The sequence below is a fragment of the Labeo rohita genome, chromosome 10 (genome assembly GCF_022985175.1).
Source record: "Labeo rohita strain BAU-BD-2019 chromosome 10, IGBB_LRoh.1.0, whole genome shotgun sequence".
NCBI lineage: Eukaryota > Metazoa > Chordata > Actinopteri > Cypriniformes > Cyprinidae > Labeo > Labeo rohita.
In genome coordinates, this window is record NC_066878.1 from 27,128,805 (window position 1) to 27,150,626 (window position 21,822).

A 21,822-nucleotide genomic window follows, 5' to 3' on the forward strand; every position below is an offset into this window, starting at 1 on the left:
ACCTAAGACCGATCCTTGTGGTACACCAGAAGTTATGTTCATATATGTAGATTTATGTTCACCAATTTTTACAAACTGTTTCCTGCTTGTCAGATAACTACTCACCCAGTCCAAACCTACCCCTCTAATACCATACCTCTCTAGTTTTTGTAATAAAATATTGTGATATTTAAATAGAAAAATACATAATTTCTTACCAAGAGTTGCTGAACAATGAATCTAAGCATGCAAATTTTTATCGCGTGCAGTTTCTGATGATCACTGTTTTACTGGTTTCACTTTCGCGAATGCGAAAGACACAAAGTAATCGGTTTAACGCATTTACATGGCAGAATTAGTTCATTATTAATGGATTAATTTTGTTTGAGTTACAGAAAGGTTTTTTTTCCCACCCCTCTGAAACCACTTACTATTTAATTTGGTTTGAGCATCTTTATTCCGATTGAGGTGTTTATTTCATTCGGATTGAACTTTTAAATCAATTACAATGTCAGTCTTCCATGTAATTCTTCAGCTTTTAGGAACTGGCAGTTTCTCCGGTAGTAGGTGGAACTAATGCGCAAACGGCAATCTTATTGGCTGGCGCTCACCTATTATCGTCCTTACAGCAAATCAGTTTGAGCAGACAATGTGATTAATATTCATGAACCCAGCAGCTGCATTAATCCTTAGTGCGTTTTATATTGTTATTGGTACTAAAATTCATAGTAGTTTTGTTATCTTATTAGTATTATTTTACAAAAACACAAAATTACAAACAATATCTTTAGCACCACCACCAGTCTAACGTTCAGTCAACATGACAAATATGCGTTCATACATGGTTATTCTAATTACTGAAGTTCTAATTACTAAAGTTTAATGCTAAATTATTATAATATCATATTATAATGCTTGATCTGTGCCATTAAGCTTTATAAATATACATACAGGATATCAGATATTTAATATTAAGCTGGAAAAATGTAATTCATTTCATTTAAATTTCATTCATTTAACATATTTAATATTGGGAGCATCCAAGTTATTTGACATATTTGAACATTTTTTTTTAAAGTTACACAATAGTTACTTTCCCTGGTAATTACTTTTATAATGATGTAACTATTTGTGAGAAGTAAATAGTAACTATAACTAATTACTTTTTTAAATTAACATGCCCAGCACTGCTAGTGAGTGCCAGTGAATAGAATATAACTGCGGGAGCCTGTTAGATTATCTTTTTTTTTCCACATTTTCCTAGTTAAATCCATATATAGTCAATGAATGCAATAAACTCTGTACACTCTTAAAAATAAAGGTGCTTCATGATGCCATAGAAGAACCTTTTTTGTCTAAATGGTTCCATAAAGAACCTTTGACATCTGAAGAACCTTTCTGTTTCATAAAAGGTTCTTTATGGCGAAAGAAGGTTCTTCAGATTATAAAAAGGTAAGAAAGAGATGGTTCTTTAAAGAACATTTGACTGAATGATTCTTTGTGGAACCAAAAATGGTTCTTCTATGGCATCGCTGTGAAGACCCTTTAAAAGCACCTTTATTTTTAAGAGTATACCTTACTGTTTTTGTTATATTCGTCAAGTAATCCATGAAAACTTGCATAATGTAATACTTTATTTACATGTATAGAAAAATATCAGTGAACTTTACAAAAAGATATATAAATAAACTCTTACAAACATTTGTAAAACCAAATCATAGTTGTGCGTAGACTTATAGAAAATTTAGTAAAACTCCTAAAAAGCCTCAATAGACATTCACAGCAGAAACACGAACATCCTTGAATGTTTTATGATCATGAAACAGAGCAAGGGTGTTCCTGACGGGACACTGCTTTCGACACAGCCGATCGCACGCAGACAAAATGACTGAGGATACGGTAATACGCACCTGTCAGTCAATAGCGGTGGGCGGGGCTACCGAAATATGACGTCATTTTGCGGATGGCCTCCAGAGTGCTTGCATTTTGAGCCTGGTTTGATTTTATGAAAATAAAAAAAAGATGTATTTTTATCATTCTAAGATGGCTGTGTACAAACAATTCCAAAACACATTTCGCCTTCTAAGAGTGGATTTTGCGTAATAGGTGCCCTTTAAAAGAAAAAATGCACAAGCTCACTTTTTCACAAGCCAAACATTTAATAAATTACCTTTAAAGGTATTGTTCATACAAAAATGTAACTTCTGTCATGATTTACTCTCCCTCATGTTGTTCCAATCATGTTTGACTTGTGTGTTTGGTCTGTGAAAAGACTGCGCCAGTGTACTACTATACGGTGTACATATTTTAAATTAGATTTTATTTTTATATTTTATTTTCACTTTAATCATGGTTGATTAACTATGTATATAGTTTTTAAGGGAATTAAAACCAGTTCACCAAATTGGACTTAACCATCTGAAACATGGCTCGAACAGCACAGATCTTCAAATTACTCAATCAAAACTCACTTTTAGATGCCTGACAGTCACTCTGACTCAAAATGAGCCAAATATCTGGTCCTATGATGAATAAAACAGTTTGACTCGGACCGAAGACAGCTGAGCCGCTGATATGCAAATGCACAGGGCTGAGGAGCAACAAAATACGTGTAAACTTAACTTCATGTAAATAGGTGGTCATCTAATTACAGTTACATTCAAAAAGTCTTTTAGATTACCAAAGTGATTACTTTGAATTTTAGTGTCATTTATTGTATTTAAACATTAATGTAAACTCTAATAAGCAATTCATGTAAACAGCAATTGGTGATTCTCTGACTGACACTCTGCAGAAGCATCCTTAGCTACAGTTCTGCTCATAAGTCTCATAGACCTTGCATAATATGCAACATTTTAATAATTTAAAATAAGAAGGCTCATAAAAAATTGTTAAATGTTAAAAAAACATGTTATTTTTATTTAGTACTGCCCCGAATAAGCGATTTCACAGAGGTTTACATATACTCCACAAACAAAATGACTGAATGCATAAAAAAAAATGCCCCACTCAGAAATTTACACACCTTGAATTTTAACTGTTGTTACGTTGATGATTCACGACTGTTTTTATTTTTGTGATAGTTGTTTGTGAATCCCTTGTTTGTCCTGAGCAGTTCAACTGCCTGCTGTTCCTCAGAAAAATCCTCCAGGTCCTGCACATGGTTTTCCAGCATCTTCTGCATATTTATACCTTTCCAACAATGACGGTCTGATTTTGAGAGCCATCTGTTCACACTGAGGACAACTGAGGGACTCATATGCAACTATTTCAACGGGTGAAAGCATTTACTGATGCTCAAGAAGGAAACACAGTGTCTACCTTTTTCTTAATTTGTTTAACCCTTTAACTGTCACCGTCCCCTCTGTAGGACGCCTACGTTTACTTCACCATATTACAAATAAATCCTAATCTAATCATGACAAACTATACATCATTGGAAAGGTCTAAGACTCCTAAATAGATATTTTACCATATTTTTGTGTTACAAATCATGTAGGAAAAGTAATAGATTAATGTATGTCAAGAGTGCAACTTAGAAAATCTACATCATAACATGAGTTCTGACCTTTGTCAGAAAAGACCCTCTTACAATTTAGAAATCATAAAACATTATAAATTAGTTCAAAACTTAAAATCTCAAAATTCATCCTTTGAAAGGCATTTTAAAATCAGACATTGCATTACTACGGAAAATGTACATCAAAATCATATTACAAACTGTTTTCATTCATAAATTATAAAAATCTAAGTCTGGACAGTGCATTTTTATGTCTGTGTTCAAAAAAGGGGAGTGACAGTTAAAAGGTTAAAGATCTTTTTTTTTTTTTTTTTTGCCCTTCAGAATCTAATACATGTTTCCCAGAAGACAATACAAGTACAATTTACAGTGTTTATCCAATTTCAAAATGTTTGCACACTCTTAGTACATCATTTTGACTTCTTGAGGATCATTTCATTTTTATTTTATTTATTTGATTTTTTTTTTTAAGGTTATCTGCATTTTTCGTTCAAGAAATATTGTGGAAGTTGTTAAAAATAATCCATTGTGTTACATACCTTTGTGTTACATACCTTATTAGTATTCTAAAGTATTAAGATTAAGTTACAAAACTTGTGTAATCTAATAAAATATGTTACAAATTATGTTAAAAAAATGCATTTTGTAATCTATAGTGGCCAAATGAAGTGAAAAGTCTTTTATAGTTACTTATTGCGTATATAAAAAGGTCATTTTGATTTTGTTTGGTAAGTGGTTTAGTAAACTAATCAGTATGATTTTAAATGACTCATATGTATTTTGGTTCAGTTGAAAGAATCAGCTCATAAGAGTCTAGGGCCTTATGATTTCCGTGATGCGGAAAACGTGGACGGAATTGTGGAATCCAGTCATAAAAAACGGAATTTACTGAATAGTGTCACGGAATTTGTTAAAGTTTGAATTAATTCATCAAAAGTAGGTCATTACATTTAAAATCAAACCACTGGACTAGTATGGACTAGTATCTGTAAATATTACACCGCAAAAATACCATTTAAATGTGAATCCTGCATGTTCTGTGTGTCTCTGTTTTAATGAATGGAGCAGACGATCACTTTTGTTTACTACACACACCCGCACGTGACGCCTGCAGTGATTTCAGCATTTGCCGTTCCATTTTAGGAAAACTAGCATAATACAATATACACACAGAAATGTAAAGGTAGACACGGCAACCCGTGAAAATAAAAGTCAGGTTTAACTTGAAGACATTGTGCCAGAAATATATTACTATGATTACTACTACTACTAAAATGAAACAAACATTATTTTTTAGGCTATAATCACACAACATTTTTTCCATGTTTTAATTTTAATAGTAAATTCTCCTTTGTTTGCCAAAAAAAAGTTTGCTTAATTTTCAATAATTAAAGGTATATGAAATTAATGTTTTATGCCTTCATTTGATAACCAGAACATTTTAAATACACAGAATTTCTGAGGGTAAAAAAAAACCTTTCATAAGGCTATTTTAAGAATAAATTTGAATAAATTAAGTATGCATTCAAATAATTAGACATGTTAAAACAGAATTCGATAACAATAAAACATGGTGAGAAAAAATAAAACATTTCATGGGGTCATTTTTAAAAAAATATTTATTAAATTGATGTGGAATTGTGTAAGCGTCATGATTTTAATTAATTAGACATGCTTTTTGATTAATAAAATTTAATTTACCATTAAAAAGGAGTTGAGAAAAATTAAAAACTGAAAAAAAAAAAAAAAATGGAATCCAGAAAAATTAAAACGGAAAAAACGGAATTTGGGAAAAAATAAAATGTAATTTGGGAAAAAATAAAACGGATTTCATAGGGCCCTAAGAGTCATTTGTTTAAGAAACGATTTTGAATCGTTTTTGCGATGTAGATTCGGTATCATTTTGAGTATTTTAGTGCTGTGATTTGTACAATAGAAGATTTTGTCACATATTTGTACTGCAGATATGAATGATTCCTCAAATCATGTGTCCTGTTACTTTACAAAGTGATCAGATGTACTATTTTGACCATAAAACAGGTGAAAAACCCCATAGATGCACATTGAAGGAGGTCAGTAAGATCACTGGGATTTATCAAATCATGTAGAGACACCATTTTCAGGCCTTCCAGTTAATGAATCTCCTGATAGCTTCTAAACATTGAAAGCCCTCACCGGCTGCATTCGAGTCCGAACAACATTATTAGAGCAATAATGAATTTGTGAGACGTCCATTTGTGGTGTTTTTCCCATTCGAATGCCTCCAATCACAGGCCGGATTACATGCTGTATTTCACTGCACAAACCTGCCGGGATATCGCAGCAAAGCTCTTTGAATCATGGGATAAATAAGCGAAGCGTTCTCATTTATACGGCAGCTTGTGCTAATTCCCTGACCGCCGCAGGCCCTCACTGTGAAGAGCGCTGGCTTTCTCTAAAATCTTCCCCTGTGTCGGTATCATTACGGCTGCCATTAGCTGTCGTTTAAATCGTCGGCTGTTAGTCTATCAGCAGGTGTAATCGTTCCTCGCCATGTCGCAGATAAATACATAGATATGAATACTGCGCACAGGGTTTAATTAGAATGCAAATGTGATTGTGTTTCTCGTGATGGCCGCTACCAATTTTAGATTTTATCCGCAGGATATAACAGCCATACTTACGAGGCCATTATATACTGAAGCAAAAGAATACAGCTGTTAGAAACACTGTGCATTTCATTTTGCATTGCAGGAAAACTGTGAATTTTTAATAAATATTATTTTTTTATGTTTAAAAAAGTTATAAATTACAAATATAAACAAACTAGAAATTATATATATATATATATATATATACATATATATACACACACACTACCGTTCAAAAGTTTGGGGTCAGTAAGACTTGTAATAGTCTTTAAAGAAGTCTCTTATGCTCATCAAGGCTGCATTTATTTGATTAAAAATATAGAAAAAATGTTTTTACAATATAAAATAATGTTTTTTATTTTAACATACTTTAAAATAGAATTTATTCCTGTGATGAAAAGCTGAATTTTTATCAGCTGTTACTCCAGTCTTAAGTGTCACATGATCCTTCAGAAATCATTCTAATATGCGGATTTATTATTAGAATGATCAATGTTGGATAATATCAACAGTTGTGCTGCCAAATATTTTTTGGAACCTGTGATTTTTTTTTTTTTTTTTTTTTTTTTTTTCAGGATTCTTTCATGAATAACAAGTTTAAAAAGTACAGTGTTTATTCAAAATATAAATATTTTATAACGATGTAAATTATTTATTATTAACTTTTAATAAACTTTTAATTATTAACTTAATACATCCTTGGTGAATAAAAGTATTAATTTCTTAAAAAAAAAAAAAAAAAAATAGAAACAATAAAAATGTACTGACCCCAAACTTTTGAACGATAGTGTATATATATATATACATTATATAATTTAATTGTTTAATTTGAAATAATATATTTAATTACAAATGTATGTATATTTTTAAAATGACTATAAATATATATACAACTATATATTTCTAATAGTTTTCATTTGTAACATATGTAATTAAAGTAATATATAAAATATATATAATTTGTTAAAAAATGGGATATTTGTAATATATTTAAAAATATTTAATTATAACTTACAATTATTATATACATATATAGCTTTTGCATTAATTATTTAGCATGATTGCACTGTAATTAAGCAATTAAGCAGAGTATAATTGTTTTCTTAATTCTTATATTGTTTAAATTACAAATAAGTTATATATAAATATGTATGTACACTGACCAAAATGATAAACACTTTTGTTTTTGCCCCCATTTTTCATGAGCTGAACTCAAAGATGTAAGACTTTTTCTATGTACACAAAAGGCCTATTTCTCTCAAATAATTTTCACAAATCTGTCTAAATCTGTGTTAGTGAGCACTTCTCCTTTGCTGAGATAATCCATCCATATCAAGATGCTGATTAAACAGCATGATTAGTGCACAGGCAAGGCAAGGCAAGTTTATTTATATAGCACATTTCATACACAAAGGTAATTCAAAGTGCTTTACATAAAAGGAAGTAGAATAATCATAAAAAACAATATTATATTAAAACAATAATAAAAACAATAATCACAAAAAAGGAAGTAGAACAATCATAAAAACAATTATCACAACAATAAAACAAAAAATGTAAAATGTAAAAACTGATTGATTTAATGATTTAAAAATAATTTAAAAATTGATTTAAAATAAATTTAAGACAGTTAAAAACAGAAAATTATTATACATAGTGCACAGGTGTGCCTTAGGCTGGCCACAATAAAAGGCCACTCTAAAATGTGCAGTTTTATCACACAGCACAATGCCACAGATGTCGCAAGTTTTGAGGGAGCGTGCAATGTTCATTTCTCTACCATAAGCCGTCTCCAAAGGCGTTTCAGAGAATTTGGCAGTACATCCTACCGGCCTCACAACCGCAGACCACGTGTGACCACACCAGCCCAGGACCTCCACATCCAGCATCTTCACCTCCAAGATCATCTGAGACCAGCCACCCGGACAGCTGCTGCAACAATTGGTTTACATAACCAATGAATTTCTGCACAAACTGTCAAAAACCGTTTCAGGGAAGCTCGTCTGCAGTCTTGTCATCCTCATCGGAGTCTCGACCCGACTGCAGTTCGTTGTTGTAACCGACTCGAGTGGACAAATGCTCACATTCGATGGTGTCTGGCACTTTGGAGAGGTGTTCTCTTCACGAATGAATCCCAGTTTTCACTGTATAGGGCAGATGGCACACAGCGTTTATGGCATCGTGTGGGTGAGCGGTTTGCTGATGTCAACGTTGTGCATCAAGTGGCCCATGGTGGCAGTGGGGTTATGGTATGGGCAGGTGTATATTATGGACAATGATGGCATTTTGAATGCACAGAGATACCGTGACGAGATCCTGAGGCCCATTGTTGTGCCATTCAGCCACGACCATCACCTCATGTTGCAGCATAATAATGTACGGCCCCATGTTGCATGGATCTGTACACAATTTCTGGAAGCTGAAAACATGCCAGTTCTTGCATGGCCAGCATACTCACCGGACATGTCACCCATTGAGCATGTTTGGGAACTTTACACAGCCATTGAAGAGGAGTGGACCAACATTCTACAGGCCAAAATCAACAACCTGATCAACTCTATGCGAAGGAGATGTGTTGCACTGCGTGAGGGAAATGGTGGTCACACCAGATACTGACTGGTTTTCGGACCCCCCCCCAACCCAATACAGTTAAACTGCACATTTTAGAGTGGCGTTTTATTGTGGCCAGCCTAAAGCACACCTGTGCAATAATCATGCTGTCTAATCAGCATCTTGATATGCATTAATTTTCATAATTGGACTGTAATTTGTGTGTATAGAGAGAAGCAGAGTATAATTATTTTCTTAATTCTTATGTTGTTTAAATAAATATACACACATGACAAATAAGTTTTGTGTCTGTGTGTAACAATAAATTGTTTTGTCATAATATTTAATATAACACTTAATATATTTAATATAATATATTTAATGACAATTGTTTTATAATTATATATAAAATTAGATACAAATATAAATATCAGATATAAAAATATATTTAGATTTTTAAGTATATTAAAATTTATTATTTTAATATTTATTTTCATTGAATATATTTGTACAAAAATAGGTATATATATACATTTATAAATTATATATATATATATATATATATATATATATGTGTATATAGTTATAACTTATTAATTCTTTTATTGTTTGCATTTTCTGAATGGTTTTCTGCTGTTGTGTATTTCATTTTGCGCTGCATGAAAACTGAGTTTTTAGTGCACGGCCAAATTATAATAACTGTAATTTACTCTTTCTCATGTTTGGCTTTCAACATGCAGATTAAACAGTCTGGCATTTAGATCTGCAATCAATGTGAAAAAAGAGCAAATTAGATCCGTATGAAATTATAATTACAATCCTTTCAGATGAACTCAGCAGATGCAATTAACCAAAAAGAAGTTATTTAACTTCATATCATCTTGTTACCTTTCTCTTTCTCGTTCGAGTCAAGGAAAAAGCAAGCAGGTGGCAGCTTTCCAGATCTATTTGTGTTGCATTAGCTTCATCAAAAGCTCTACAATCAACGTTATAAAAGTCGCTTCTGCTTTCATCAGACATTTCTGCTGATCCAGTCCTGCTCTAAACTAGTTTTTGTCCCTCGGCTCTTGCAGGTGGAAACGCGGTAAATAATAGATGAGACTCTGGCCAGTTCATTAGACAGACGTCTGCTCCTCTTTAGTTTGCTTTGCTGAACTTGGTCTGGGGTGATTTTCAACCATCTTTAATCATATCAGTCGGTAATACGTTTCTTGCATTTTTTTTTTTTTTTTTTTTTTTTTGTTCAGTGATGTACAGATCAAATATTTACAGGGATTATACAAAAAATACAGTTCAAAAGTTTGAGATTTTTAAAGAAGGTCTTTAAAAGAAGTGTCTTTTTGGTCACCAGGGTATCTAAAATACAATAAAAACTGTGAAATATTATTAGAATTTAAAATAGCTATATTCTGTGTAAATATATTTTAAAATCTAATTTTCAGCATCATTATTCTAGTCTTCCATGTCACATGATCCTTCAGAAATCATTTTGAATATGCTGCTCAAGAAACATTTCTGATTATTAATAATGTTGAAATATTTTTGTGGAAGCAATTATTAATGTTACTGACCCCAGATTTTCAAACTGTACTTTATATTTAAATATTTCAGCATTATTTTTTTTTTACCAGTATATATAATATAATGGAGATTCTGGAACAAAATGAGAATTTTCCAACTTCATGGTTTGCTGTAGGCCAGTGATTAGCTTTATAAAGCATTCGAGTCATTATTTTGTCTGTTTCTCACAGATTAAATGTCGCTGATGGTTTCTGGTGTTGCTGCAGGTGTTATGATATGATGAAATGGTGATTTAAATGAGTGTCGGAGCACCGCTCGTCTGCCCTCATCAACGACCCCTGATTAACCTTAATCACTTTGTTCAATTGGAGGAACCTTTTTGTCCTTCCTGGTCAGAAAGAGTGCAGTGAACGTCCGACTTTTGCTTTATTCATCGTGACAGCTGAGCAGAGATGGAGCTTATTCTGAATGAGACTATTATTCTTTAATGAGGGCCGTATAAGAGGTCGTTAGGATGGGTAATTCCGTTTTAATGGAAAGAGATGGAAAAAAACATAAGAATTTACTTGCGTGAAATTGACAACAGTGGCATTAGCAGAAAAACTCTTGTGGTGTTTGACCATGCTGTGTGTGTATATTATCTATGTAATTAACTAACTATCTATCTACATATATGTATATATCTACATATGAAGAGTTCAGATGCAAAACCAGCTAAAAGCCATCTCGGTCAAAAATTGTATTATAATTATATTAATAATTTACGTCCATCAAATACTTTTACTTCAAACTCTATCTATAGCTGCTCGATCTGTCTTTCTATCTATCTATCTATCTAGATTTTTATTTATATTATTAATTTTATTGATGCATATTTAAAAATTGAAATAAAAGTTAGGACTACATTTTTGACTATATATTAATTATATACATCAATGTATATTAATGATCAATATATATAAATTTAACATATTATAAATATATAAATAAAAAATATATAAATATATGTAACAATAAATAAACTAAAAATTGTATATTTTTATACGCACATTTTACATATTATAAATATATAAATAAGAAGTAAATATAAATATATATAACAATAAATAATTTAACTTAAATTGTGTATTTTTATATACACACGTAATTGTTATTACACAAAAAATAATTGATTACATATAATAAACCATTTATACACACACACACACACACACACACACACTTTTATTCATTATAATAATTTTATTGCGATATTTAAAAATCTAAATAAATATTACAAAAAATTAATGTCATATATTTATATTTTTGATATATTAATTATATAAATAAATATATATTGACTATTAATCAATATTTATTATAATTGAATATATATATATTTAAAATTATAATTAAATTTAACAGTAAATTTACTATAGATCTGTAAATATACACATATACAGTATGTATATTATATAGTAAGTAACTATTTTAAATAATATAAATTATATAGTATTATAATTTTATATAGTATTATATAATTATAATATATAAATTATATAGTATAACTTGATTATTTATATATTTATTTTTCTAAATAGTTTTCTATAAAAAAAATAAAATATAAATGTAAAATGCAAATAAATATATAAATATGTTGTTATTTTTGTTATTTTAGTTATTTTTAGATTGTAAGAAAGCATTGATAGATCGATCTGACACAGTCTCCAGTATACTTTAAACATAGAGACCGTTGCCTTGTGTTTTTCTGAGATGTGCAAGCATTTTTTTCTTTTTTTTTTCCCCAGCGAAGGCTGATTCCTGATGCTCGGTTCCGGCAGCTCAGGGCTTTAGAAAGCTTTTAGAGAAACACTCTGCAATCGATCAAATACTAAAATAGGCTAGTTATGCTGCGCTGAGGGTAACTGGCTGTGATGGAAACACTGAACTCAGGTTTGGTTTGTTTTACTGAAGACTGTCAGCATGACAATATCAGCCATGATTTTGCAGGACTGAACAACAACTTTAACCAAACCTTAGTAAGCCATTTTGTTTATACAGATAGGCAAGAGTTTACAAATGAGATCTCAGTAATATTTCAGCTGTTTCTCTTAAACAGATGAAGACTTTTACTTCTTCTCTCCTGCTTCCCAGATGCTTTTATAGGAAAAAGGCCTTGAATTTTAGATAAGATCTATACAATGGTACACTTAAGTCACCTAAAATTTTCAACAAATCCTATGATCAAAATATGTGTGTAGTATGTGTGTGTCTGTATATATACTAAATATATAATATATAAGTATATATAATAAATATATACTGTACTGTATATATATGTGTGTGTGTGTCTATATGTGTACAAGAAAATATATATATAATTTAAATATATACGTTATTAGAATACATAACTTAAAATATGTGATTAAAATAATATATTTAAATAAACTTAAAATTACATATTCATACACAAATAATTATTACATAAAATGTTAACTGAATTATATATATATATATATATATATGATTATTAATATACAATTATTTTAGTAATTTTATACATACATATACATAATTTTATACATATAATTAAAAATATAAATAAATATAACAGTAATAAATAAATATATAATATACAATATATTAATTTAATAAATGAAATAAAATGATTTGAAATGTATAATGAGAATTTTATATATATATATATATATATGTATATGTACATACACATACACACACATATACACGTGTATATATAGATATAGATATGTGTATATAATATGAATAAATATAACAAATAAATTCATATATAATAGTATATTCATATAATAAATATAACAATTAATATACAATATAAAAATTATATAAACCTACATATACACACAAGATATTGTAAATAAAATATAATGTTAAACAAATATTTTTTAATAAAGTAAAATAATTATTTTTATTACGTATTACAGTATTACAGATGATTTGTGCCTTTTTGTACTACTACTGAGGAAATTTAGCAAAAATATATAATAAATAAATAATTATATACAATTATTTTATTTATTTTTTATGAATTTTATTTTTATATAATTAAAATGTTGTTTTTTATTATTTTAGCTATTTTTAGATTGTAAGAAAGGCTAAATAGATTGATCTGCACAGCATGACTAATTCACCCAAAATAATACTTTTTTTTATTACGGATTATTTATGCATTTTTTTACTTCTTCTGAGGAATCTTAGCAGAAGCATCTGAGACACTGTTGATACTTCATTTAAACTCCATTAGCCCTTCTGAGCATTAAAACCATTCTCCGGCTATAAACATTGGCGTTTCCGATGTGTATGTAGGTCCCGTCGCGCTCCAGAATATCCCCATCTTGAGTTTAGCTGTCCTGATTACGAGCGAGACGCACCAGGCGGCTGAATTTGGGTTCGCCGGGCTCCACCTGTCTGATGGCTCTATCCATCTGGCTCCGGTGCCGCCCGCGCAGCTCTTTGGCCGCATTCAGCACTTTGGCGTCCTGTGCTGCCAATGCGCCGCGGCTCCTGTCCCGAGCAGGTGTCGCTCTCTCCTGCCTCTCTCAGCGCGGCCCACCTCGGCGCCCCACCGTTCGGTCGTTTTATCATGATTTACGAGGGACGGGTAGCGTTTATGATGCCGTCTGATCTGATTTAGGCTGCGCCGCTGAGGTATGCGGCTCCACATCTGCAGCGTGAGACGCAGTACTACGGGTGGCCGGCCAATGCAGCTACTTAAGAGGGATTTGTCGGGATTTTCAGGCTTATTTGTGTCAGTATTTATGGTCCGCTGTAGGTAAATGGACTCGTGATGGGCTCAGAATATTAATGCCTTCACAGTAACTGCCTGTTTTTCAGGGATAGTTTGCCAAGATATTGAAATTCTGTCATCATTTACTTGTTTTAAATCTGCATGACTTCTGGGGAGCACAACAGTAGGGCCGTATAATTTCTGCAATGCGGAAAACACTGAATCCAGTCATAAAAATGGAATTTACTGTAATGTCACAGATTTTTTCAGATTGTGTCAGTTCACATCAAATCTCCAGAATTGCTCTGGGAGTCACTTCATGAGCATTTCACCATTTCATTTGAGAAAAACTACCATCATATATCATACACACACAAACAAACCTCTTCAGGACAACCCGTCAAAATAAAAGTTCGGTTTTATTTTGGACAGTTTAATTTTTTAACAGTAAAACCTTGGTTGTCCAGCGCTTGATTTGATTAAAAGATAAATTAGATTAATGATTTATGACTTCGTTTATGCTTGAAAAAAAAGGAAATTTATTTCTGAAAAAATAAAACATTTCATAGGGCACTAAAAACAAATAAACAAACAAATAAATAAATCTATATATTTTTAAATTAATTCAACTAATTACACATGCTTTTTGATAATTAAATTCATAAAAGTCCATTAAAATTAAAACAGAAAACACAGAATTTGGTCAAAATAAAACAGAAATATGTATTTCACAGGGCTGTTATGTATATGCGTTTTTTTAAACTTTTAAATAATTGTTGTTAAATTGTAATTAATTAATTAGGTATGTTTTTTAATTAAACCATTAAAATAGATTAAAAAATTGAAATGGAAAAAATGGAGCCCAAAAAATTTAAACAGAAAAAAACTGATTTTTTTTTAAATAAATTCAATTAATTACACATGCTTTTTGATTATTAAAACGGAGTCTATAAAAATGAAAACAGAAAACATAATTTGGTAAAAATAACACAGAATGTTAGATTATTCGTATTTCATAGGGCCCTAAAAATGTATATTTTTAAAACTTTTAATTAATTGTTGTTGAATTGTATAATTGTCATGTTTTAATTAATTAGACATAATTACTTGATTGTAATTAAACCATTAGAACAGAGTCCAGAAAAATTAAAATGAGGAAAAATGAAATCCAGAAAAATAAATAAATAAATCAAAAATCAAAAGCTGAAATAAATTAATTAATTGAATAAAACCATAGAAATTAAAACCGAAAACACAGAATTTGGTTAAAAATCAATCAATAAATAAATAAATAATTAAAAATAACACAGCATCCTAATAAATCTAAAATAAATTGTATTTTATAGGGCCCTAATTTTTTTTTTTTTTTTTGTTTACTTTTAATTAATTGTTGTTAAATTTGTTTAATTTTAACATTTTTAATTAATTAGACATGCTTTTTGATTTATAAAATTTAATTAAACCATTGAAACATAGGCCAAAAAAATTGAAACGGGGAAGAAATTAATTCAATTAATTACACATGCTTTTTGATTATTAAAATGAAGTCCATAATAAAATTAAAACAAAAACCACAGAATTTGGTACAAATAACACAATCTTAAAAAAAAAATCGTATTTCATAGGGCCCTAAAAATGTATATAATTTTTTAAAACTTGTTGTTGTTTGAAAAAATTGTTGTTCAATTGTGCCTATTTATTAATAAAGTATTAAACCTTTTAAAACAGAGTCCAGAATAATTAAAATGGGAAAAAGTGGAATAAAAAAATTTAAAACAGAAAAAATTAATAATAATATTTTTTTTATTAATTCAAATAATTAGACATTGCTTTTTGATTGCTAAAATTTTATTAAACCATTAAAACCATTACAGTGGGGGAAAATGGAATCCAAAAAAATGAAAACTGAAGCTCAAACAAACAAACAGGATTTGAAAAAAAAAAAAAAATTCATGGGGACCTTAAAAAGGAGGTATTTTAAAGACTGTTTGTGTTGATTTTTCTATCCACTTTTGTCCTAACAAGCCTTTACTGCGTTTTAAATTATGGCAGGCTCTTGAAAAAGTCTGAAATCATTTCAAATCATAAGGTTGCCATACAAATCATCCTTATCTGCGTGTTTGACTGAATGAGCTGTAAATTTCCCTTCATCATGTTCTGTATTGAGATGTCAGGAGAATAACAATGTTTGTTATTGTACTGTGACAAGAGCTCTTTTCAGCCGCTGCATCTTTACCTTTGGATTATTTTCTTTATTCCTTTGTATTCGCTGTAACAGTATGAAAAAGACAAAACATACTGTGTATTTGTAGTCTTAATTTAAAATACATCTCATGAATAATTCACTGAATGCACTAAAAATGTCTCGTTTTCCTCCTTAAATCCTCCCGTCTCTTTTCACACGGATGCTTTAAAATATAATTGTCTTCTCTTTTCACTTCTAATCCCTATTAGCAGCGTTTACTGTACGGTTTCTAAAGCAAAACAGTATTTAAAATGTCACCTCACAGTACCAAGTTTTTGAAAGTGCTTATTGCGTTCACAGAGCAACAGTGTTTACAGTTACTCCCATGGGGCAATACAGTGAAAATATGTGAGTGCAAATGATGTTAAACTGCAAAAAATGAGCAAAAAGCTCCATAAAAACACCAAAGTTGTAACCAGAAGAGCCTGTTATGGTACTCTTATAGTGCTTTTTGTCCTTCTTTGAGATTGAATGCAAATGTTGCTAAACATCTTCATTCGTCCTCCGAAGGAAGAAATTTGTTTAGAAAATGAAACTCTCATTTTTGAGTAAGTTATTGTTTTAAAAGCATAATGCAAAGGGTTAGATGCAATATAAAAAGTTACAAAGAGAATTTCCCTAATTAAAAGATCAGAATGGTGTCTGATGAAGTGATTGTTCGACTACGAGCAGGTTTGGAACAGGATTTTACCGTGAAACTGCTTTATCCTCATTAAGATGTGTTGATAAGTGAGCGTAATTTCACACCAGCATGAAGGAAAAATTAGGATTTTTTTTTTTTTAATATGCATACATACATAATATAATAAGTTTTCCTTCAGTGTACAGTATGAAATATTTTAGCATTTTATTTTTAATATAATGTTTTGTATTTATAGTTTATTTATGTGTATTTATGATTTATTTTTTATATATTTCGTATAAATTTAAAATAAATATTTCCTCATTTAATGAGATGTCTTAAATGTTATCATTTTATTTTATATAGAATTAATTTTTAATAATTTTATATTTAGCATTTATACTTTATTTACATGTATTTATGAATTATTTGATTTATTAATTTATTTAAATCAAAACTGGACATAGTTTTCATCCTTTAATGTGAAATCTTAAATATTTTATCATTTTATAATTTTTGTATTTATAGTTTATTTACTTGTATTTAATGTTTACTTTATTTTTAATATATTTAATATAAATTTAAAATGATAAATATTTGACTTCAATGTGCGATCTTAGATATTTAAATATCTAAAATAATAAATTTTTAATATTTTATATGTATTAGTTATAGTTTATTTGCATGTATTTGTTTATTTGATTTATTTAGATATTTAATTAAATATAATTTTTCTTATTCAGTGTGCGATCTTAAATATTTTATTACTTTATTTTTTATTTAATTTTTAAAAATATTTTTGTATGTATTAGTTATAGTTTATTTACATGTATTTGTTATTTGTTTGACTTATTGAGATATTTAATATACATTTAAAATTGGAAATATAGTTTTATCTTAAACATTTATCATTTTATTATTAATGTAATTTTATATTTTTTGTATTCATAGTTTATTTATATGGAGGGCCAAATTACTCAAAATTAAATAATTGAATATTTAAATAAATAAATATTTAAATAAATAAATATGCATACATTTATTTATGCTTTCAATAATTAAATTATGCATTTAGCAAATTAATATTTTTCAACACTTATTTGAAGGATTAAAACTATATTTCCAATTTTAAATTTATATTAAATATCTCAATAAATCAAATAAAAAATACATGTAAATAAACTATAACTAATACATATAAAATATTAAAAATGTATTCTATTAAAAATATATATTAAAAATATTTAAGATTGCACACTGAATAAGGAAAATTATATCTGTAATTTAAATGTATATTAAATTATATAAAAAATAAAGTAAATATTAAATGCATAAAATATTTAAATAAATAAATATGCATACATTTATTTATGCTTTCAATAATTAAATTATGCATTTAGCGATTTATATATTTCAACACTTATTTGAAGGATTAAAACTATATTTCCAATTTTAAATTTATATTAAATATCTCAATAAATCAAATAAAAAATACATGTAAAAAAATTTTACATTTTGTATTTATAGTTTATTTAAATGTATTTGATATTTATTTTTAATATAATTAATATACATTTAAAATGATAAATACAATTTTCCTTATTCAGTGTGCGATCTTAAACATTTTATAATTTTAACTAAATCAAAATTCAGATTTTAATATTTATTAGTTATAGTTTATTTACATGCATTTATGTATTTGATTTATTTAGATATTTAAAATATATTTAAAATTGGAAATATAGTTTCATCCCTCAATGTGCAATCTTAAACATTTTATAATGTTACTTTTAATATGATTTTATATTTTGTATTTGTAGTTTATTGTATTTAATATTTAATATACATGTATTTAATATTTACTTTATTTTAAATATATTTTAATACATTAATTAATATATAATATTCAGTGTGTAATCTTAAATATTTTATCTTTTTTTTCATATTTTTATATTTATTAGTTGTAGTTTACTTACATGTATTTGTAATTTATTTGATTTATTTAGATATATAATAAAATTTTAATTGTAAATCTAATTTTCCTCCTTCAATTTTATGTTTAATACAATACATTTTGAAATAATTGTCTATTTATAATTATTTACATTTATTTATTTGCTTTATATATTTAATATAATTTAGAATTGCTAACATAATGTTTCTTTGAAATTGGACTTCACAATAAGTGCTTATTTAGATTTAATATCAGCCATTTGTAAAGGTTCAATTTCAGTTGGGATGCTCCCTAAGAAGGCAGCTGTTGTTTTCTCCAAACCCGTGTCTCAGCGGTGGATCGGTTATGAATAGCGCGTGATGCAATGCATGCAGCTCGGCCCATAATGTGGAGAATGAAGCCTTCATTTGTGTGCTGTGTCCCGCAGGTGCCGGAGGCTGGTCTCCGCTGGACTCTAATAAGTACCAGTGGCTGGAAATCAAGCTGGAGCAGCGGACGGAGATTACAGCCATCGCCACCCAGGGCCGCTACGGCAGCTCTGATTGGGTCACGCGCTACCTCCTCATGTTCAGTGACACGGGCCATAATTGGAGGCCGTACCGACAGGAAGACAGCATCGGGGTAAGGCTTTCATTTCTCACCTGCTCTGACGCAGCCACTGTGTTTAGCAAGTGCTGCTTGTCTGTGCCAAAGTCGCCGTCACGCAACTAGTGTGTCGTTTACTGGCTCAAAATGACCCTCTGTGCATCTCTGTGATCTTCTGGTCTGTGGATATGATTCTCCAGATTGATCAAAGTAGTGTTTAGCTGGATTTGGTGGTTGTTCAGCTTGTGTCTTAGGTAGATTATATATTTTTCCTTTTTTTTAATATAAACATCTTATCTTGTTTGTTTGTTTAAAAAAAATAAATATAATTGTCCCTGTTCAATGTGCAATGTAAATCAGATGTAAAACAGATTTAAGAATGACATATTTTATAATTTAATTTTTTATTAATAGTTTGGTTTAGTAATAAATTGTATATTTATTATTTACATGTATTTAATAATTATTTTTATTATTTATTTAATATACATTTAAAAATATAAATAACTCCCATTCAGTGTGCAGTATTAAATATTTTAGCATTTTATTTTTAATGTAATTTTAGGTTTAGTTTGTATAGTTTATTATTTATTTGTGTGTTTAATATATATTTTAAATTAAACAATAATTCTTCTCATTCATTGTGCAATCTTATTTTTAATAGAATTCATTTTTAATAATTTTATATTTAGTATTTATAGTTTATTTACATTTATTTATTATTTTTATGCGTTATATATTTTATATAAATGTAAAATTATAAGTATAATTTTCCTCCTTGAGTGTGCAGTCTATTTTTAATATAATTAATTTGTAATAATTTTATATTTAGTACTTGTAGTTTATTTACATTATTAATTTTTATGCAGTATATATTTGATTAAATTTAAAATTCTGAGTATAATTTTCCTCCTTCAGTGTGCAATCCTAAATATGTTTGCATTTTTTTTTAGTGTAATTCATTTTTAATCATTTTAGATTTAGTATTTATAGGTTACTTGCATGTATTTATTATTTATTTGATTTATTTAGATATTTAATATAAATTTTTAGTTAAAAATATATTTTCCTCATTCAGTGAACAATCTTAAATACTTTATAATATTTTAATAATATAATTAATTTTTAATAATGTAATATGTAGTATTTATACTTTATTTACATTTTTGATGCATGTATATATTTAATATAAATGTACAATTATTAGTATACTTTTCTTATTTTATTATTTATTTTGATATTTAATATAAATTTAACATTTGAAATATAATTTTCCTCCTTCAGTGTGCAATATTAAATATTATATCACTTTATTTTTTATATATTTCAGTTTTAATAATTTTATATTATTTGTAGTTTATTTACGTACATTTATTATTTTTTATGCATTATAGATTTGATATATTATTATAAGTATAATTTTTCTCCTTCAATGTGCAATCCTAAATATGTTTGCATTTTACTTTTAGTATAATTCATATTTAATAATTTTATATGTAGGATTTATTGTTTATTTACACGTTTATTATTTATTTAATTTATTTTGATATTTAATATACATTTAAAATTGAAAATATAATTTTCTTCATTCAGTGTGCAATTTTAAAAATTGTATCATTTTATTTTTAATATAAATAAATGTTACATTTAGTATTTATACTTTATTTACATGTATTTTTAATGGATTTAAAGTTTAAATTAACTGTATAATTTTCCTCCATTTATTTTTAGTATAATTAATTTATAGTTTATTGACATTTATTTATTATTTGTTTTGATATTTAATATACATTTAAAATTGGAAATATAATTTTCCTCATTCAATGTGCAATCTTAAATATTTTATAATTTTATTTTTAACAATTAAATGTTATATTTAGTATATTTTGATGCATGTATATATGTAATGTTAAATTATTAGTATAATTTTCCTCCTTCAGTATGCAGTCTTAAATATTATGTCATTTTATTTTTAGTATAATTAATTTTCAGTAATTTTATATTTAGTATTTGTAGTTTATTTATGTGTATCTATTATTGATTTTGTTTCTATAGATATTCAATATAAGTGTACAATTGTAAAAATATTTTTTTCTTTCAGTGTGCAGTCTTTTATATAATTATTTTTTTATTTATTTTATTTATTATTATGTAATTTATGATAAAATTAATTTCTTTATATATTTAATATAAATTTGGGATTATAAATGTGATGTTCCTCCTTCAGTGTGCGGTTTTAAATATTATCATTTTATTTTTAATTAATTTATGATTTTAAATGTGATATTCCTAGTTTGTTTACATGTATTTCTTTATTTAACATTAATATAATTCTCTTTCTCCAATGTGTAATGTTAAATCAGACTGAGAAACAGAGATTTATGCTTCCTCAGCCTCTCCAGTGAATTAAGCACTAGCTAAAAGTGTTATTGAAATGAGCTGGTTAAGTGAGGGTTTATTTTGTTTTGACG

At 28.1% G+C, this 21,822-nt stretch overlaps 1 protein-coding gene across 2 annotated transcripts in view; it reads left to right on the forward strand.

The window, feature by feature from the left end:
* cntnap3 (contactin associated protein family member 3) overlaps positions 1–21,822 on the forward strand; it is a 164,770-nt gene that overhangs the window by 43,621 nt on the left and 99,327 nt on the right. For both annotated transcript variants that reach the window (XM_051121497.1, XM_051121498.1), the window contains exon 3: positions 19,194–19,387. In XM_051121497.1, coding sequence (XP_050977454.1) covers positions 19,194–19,387 — 194 coding nt within the window. The remainder of the gene's footprint in view (positions 1–19,193; positions 19,388–21,822) is intronic.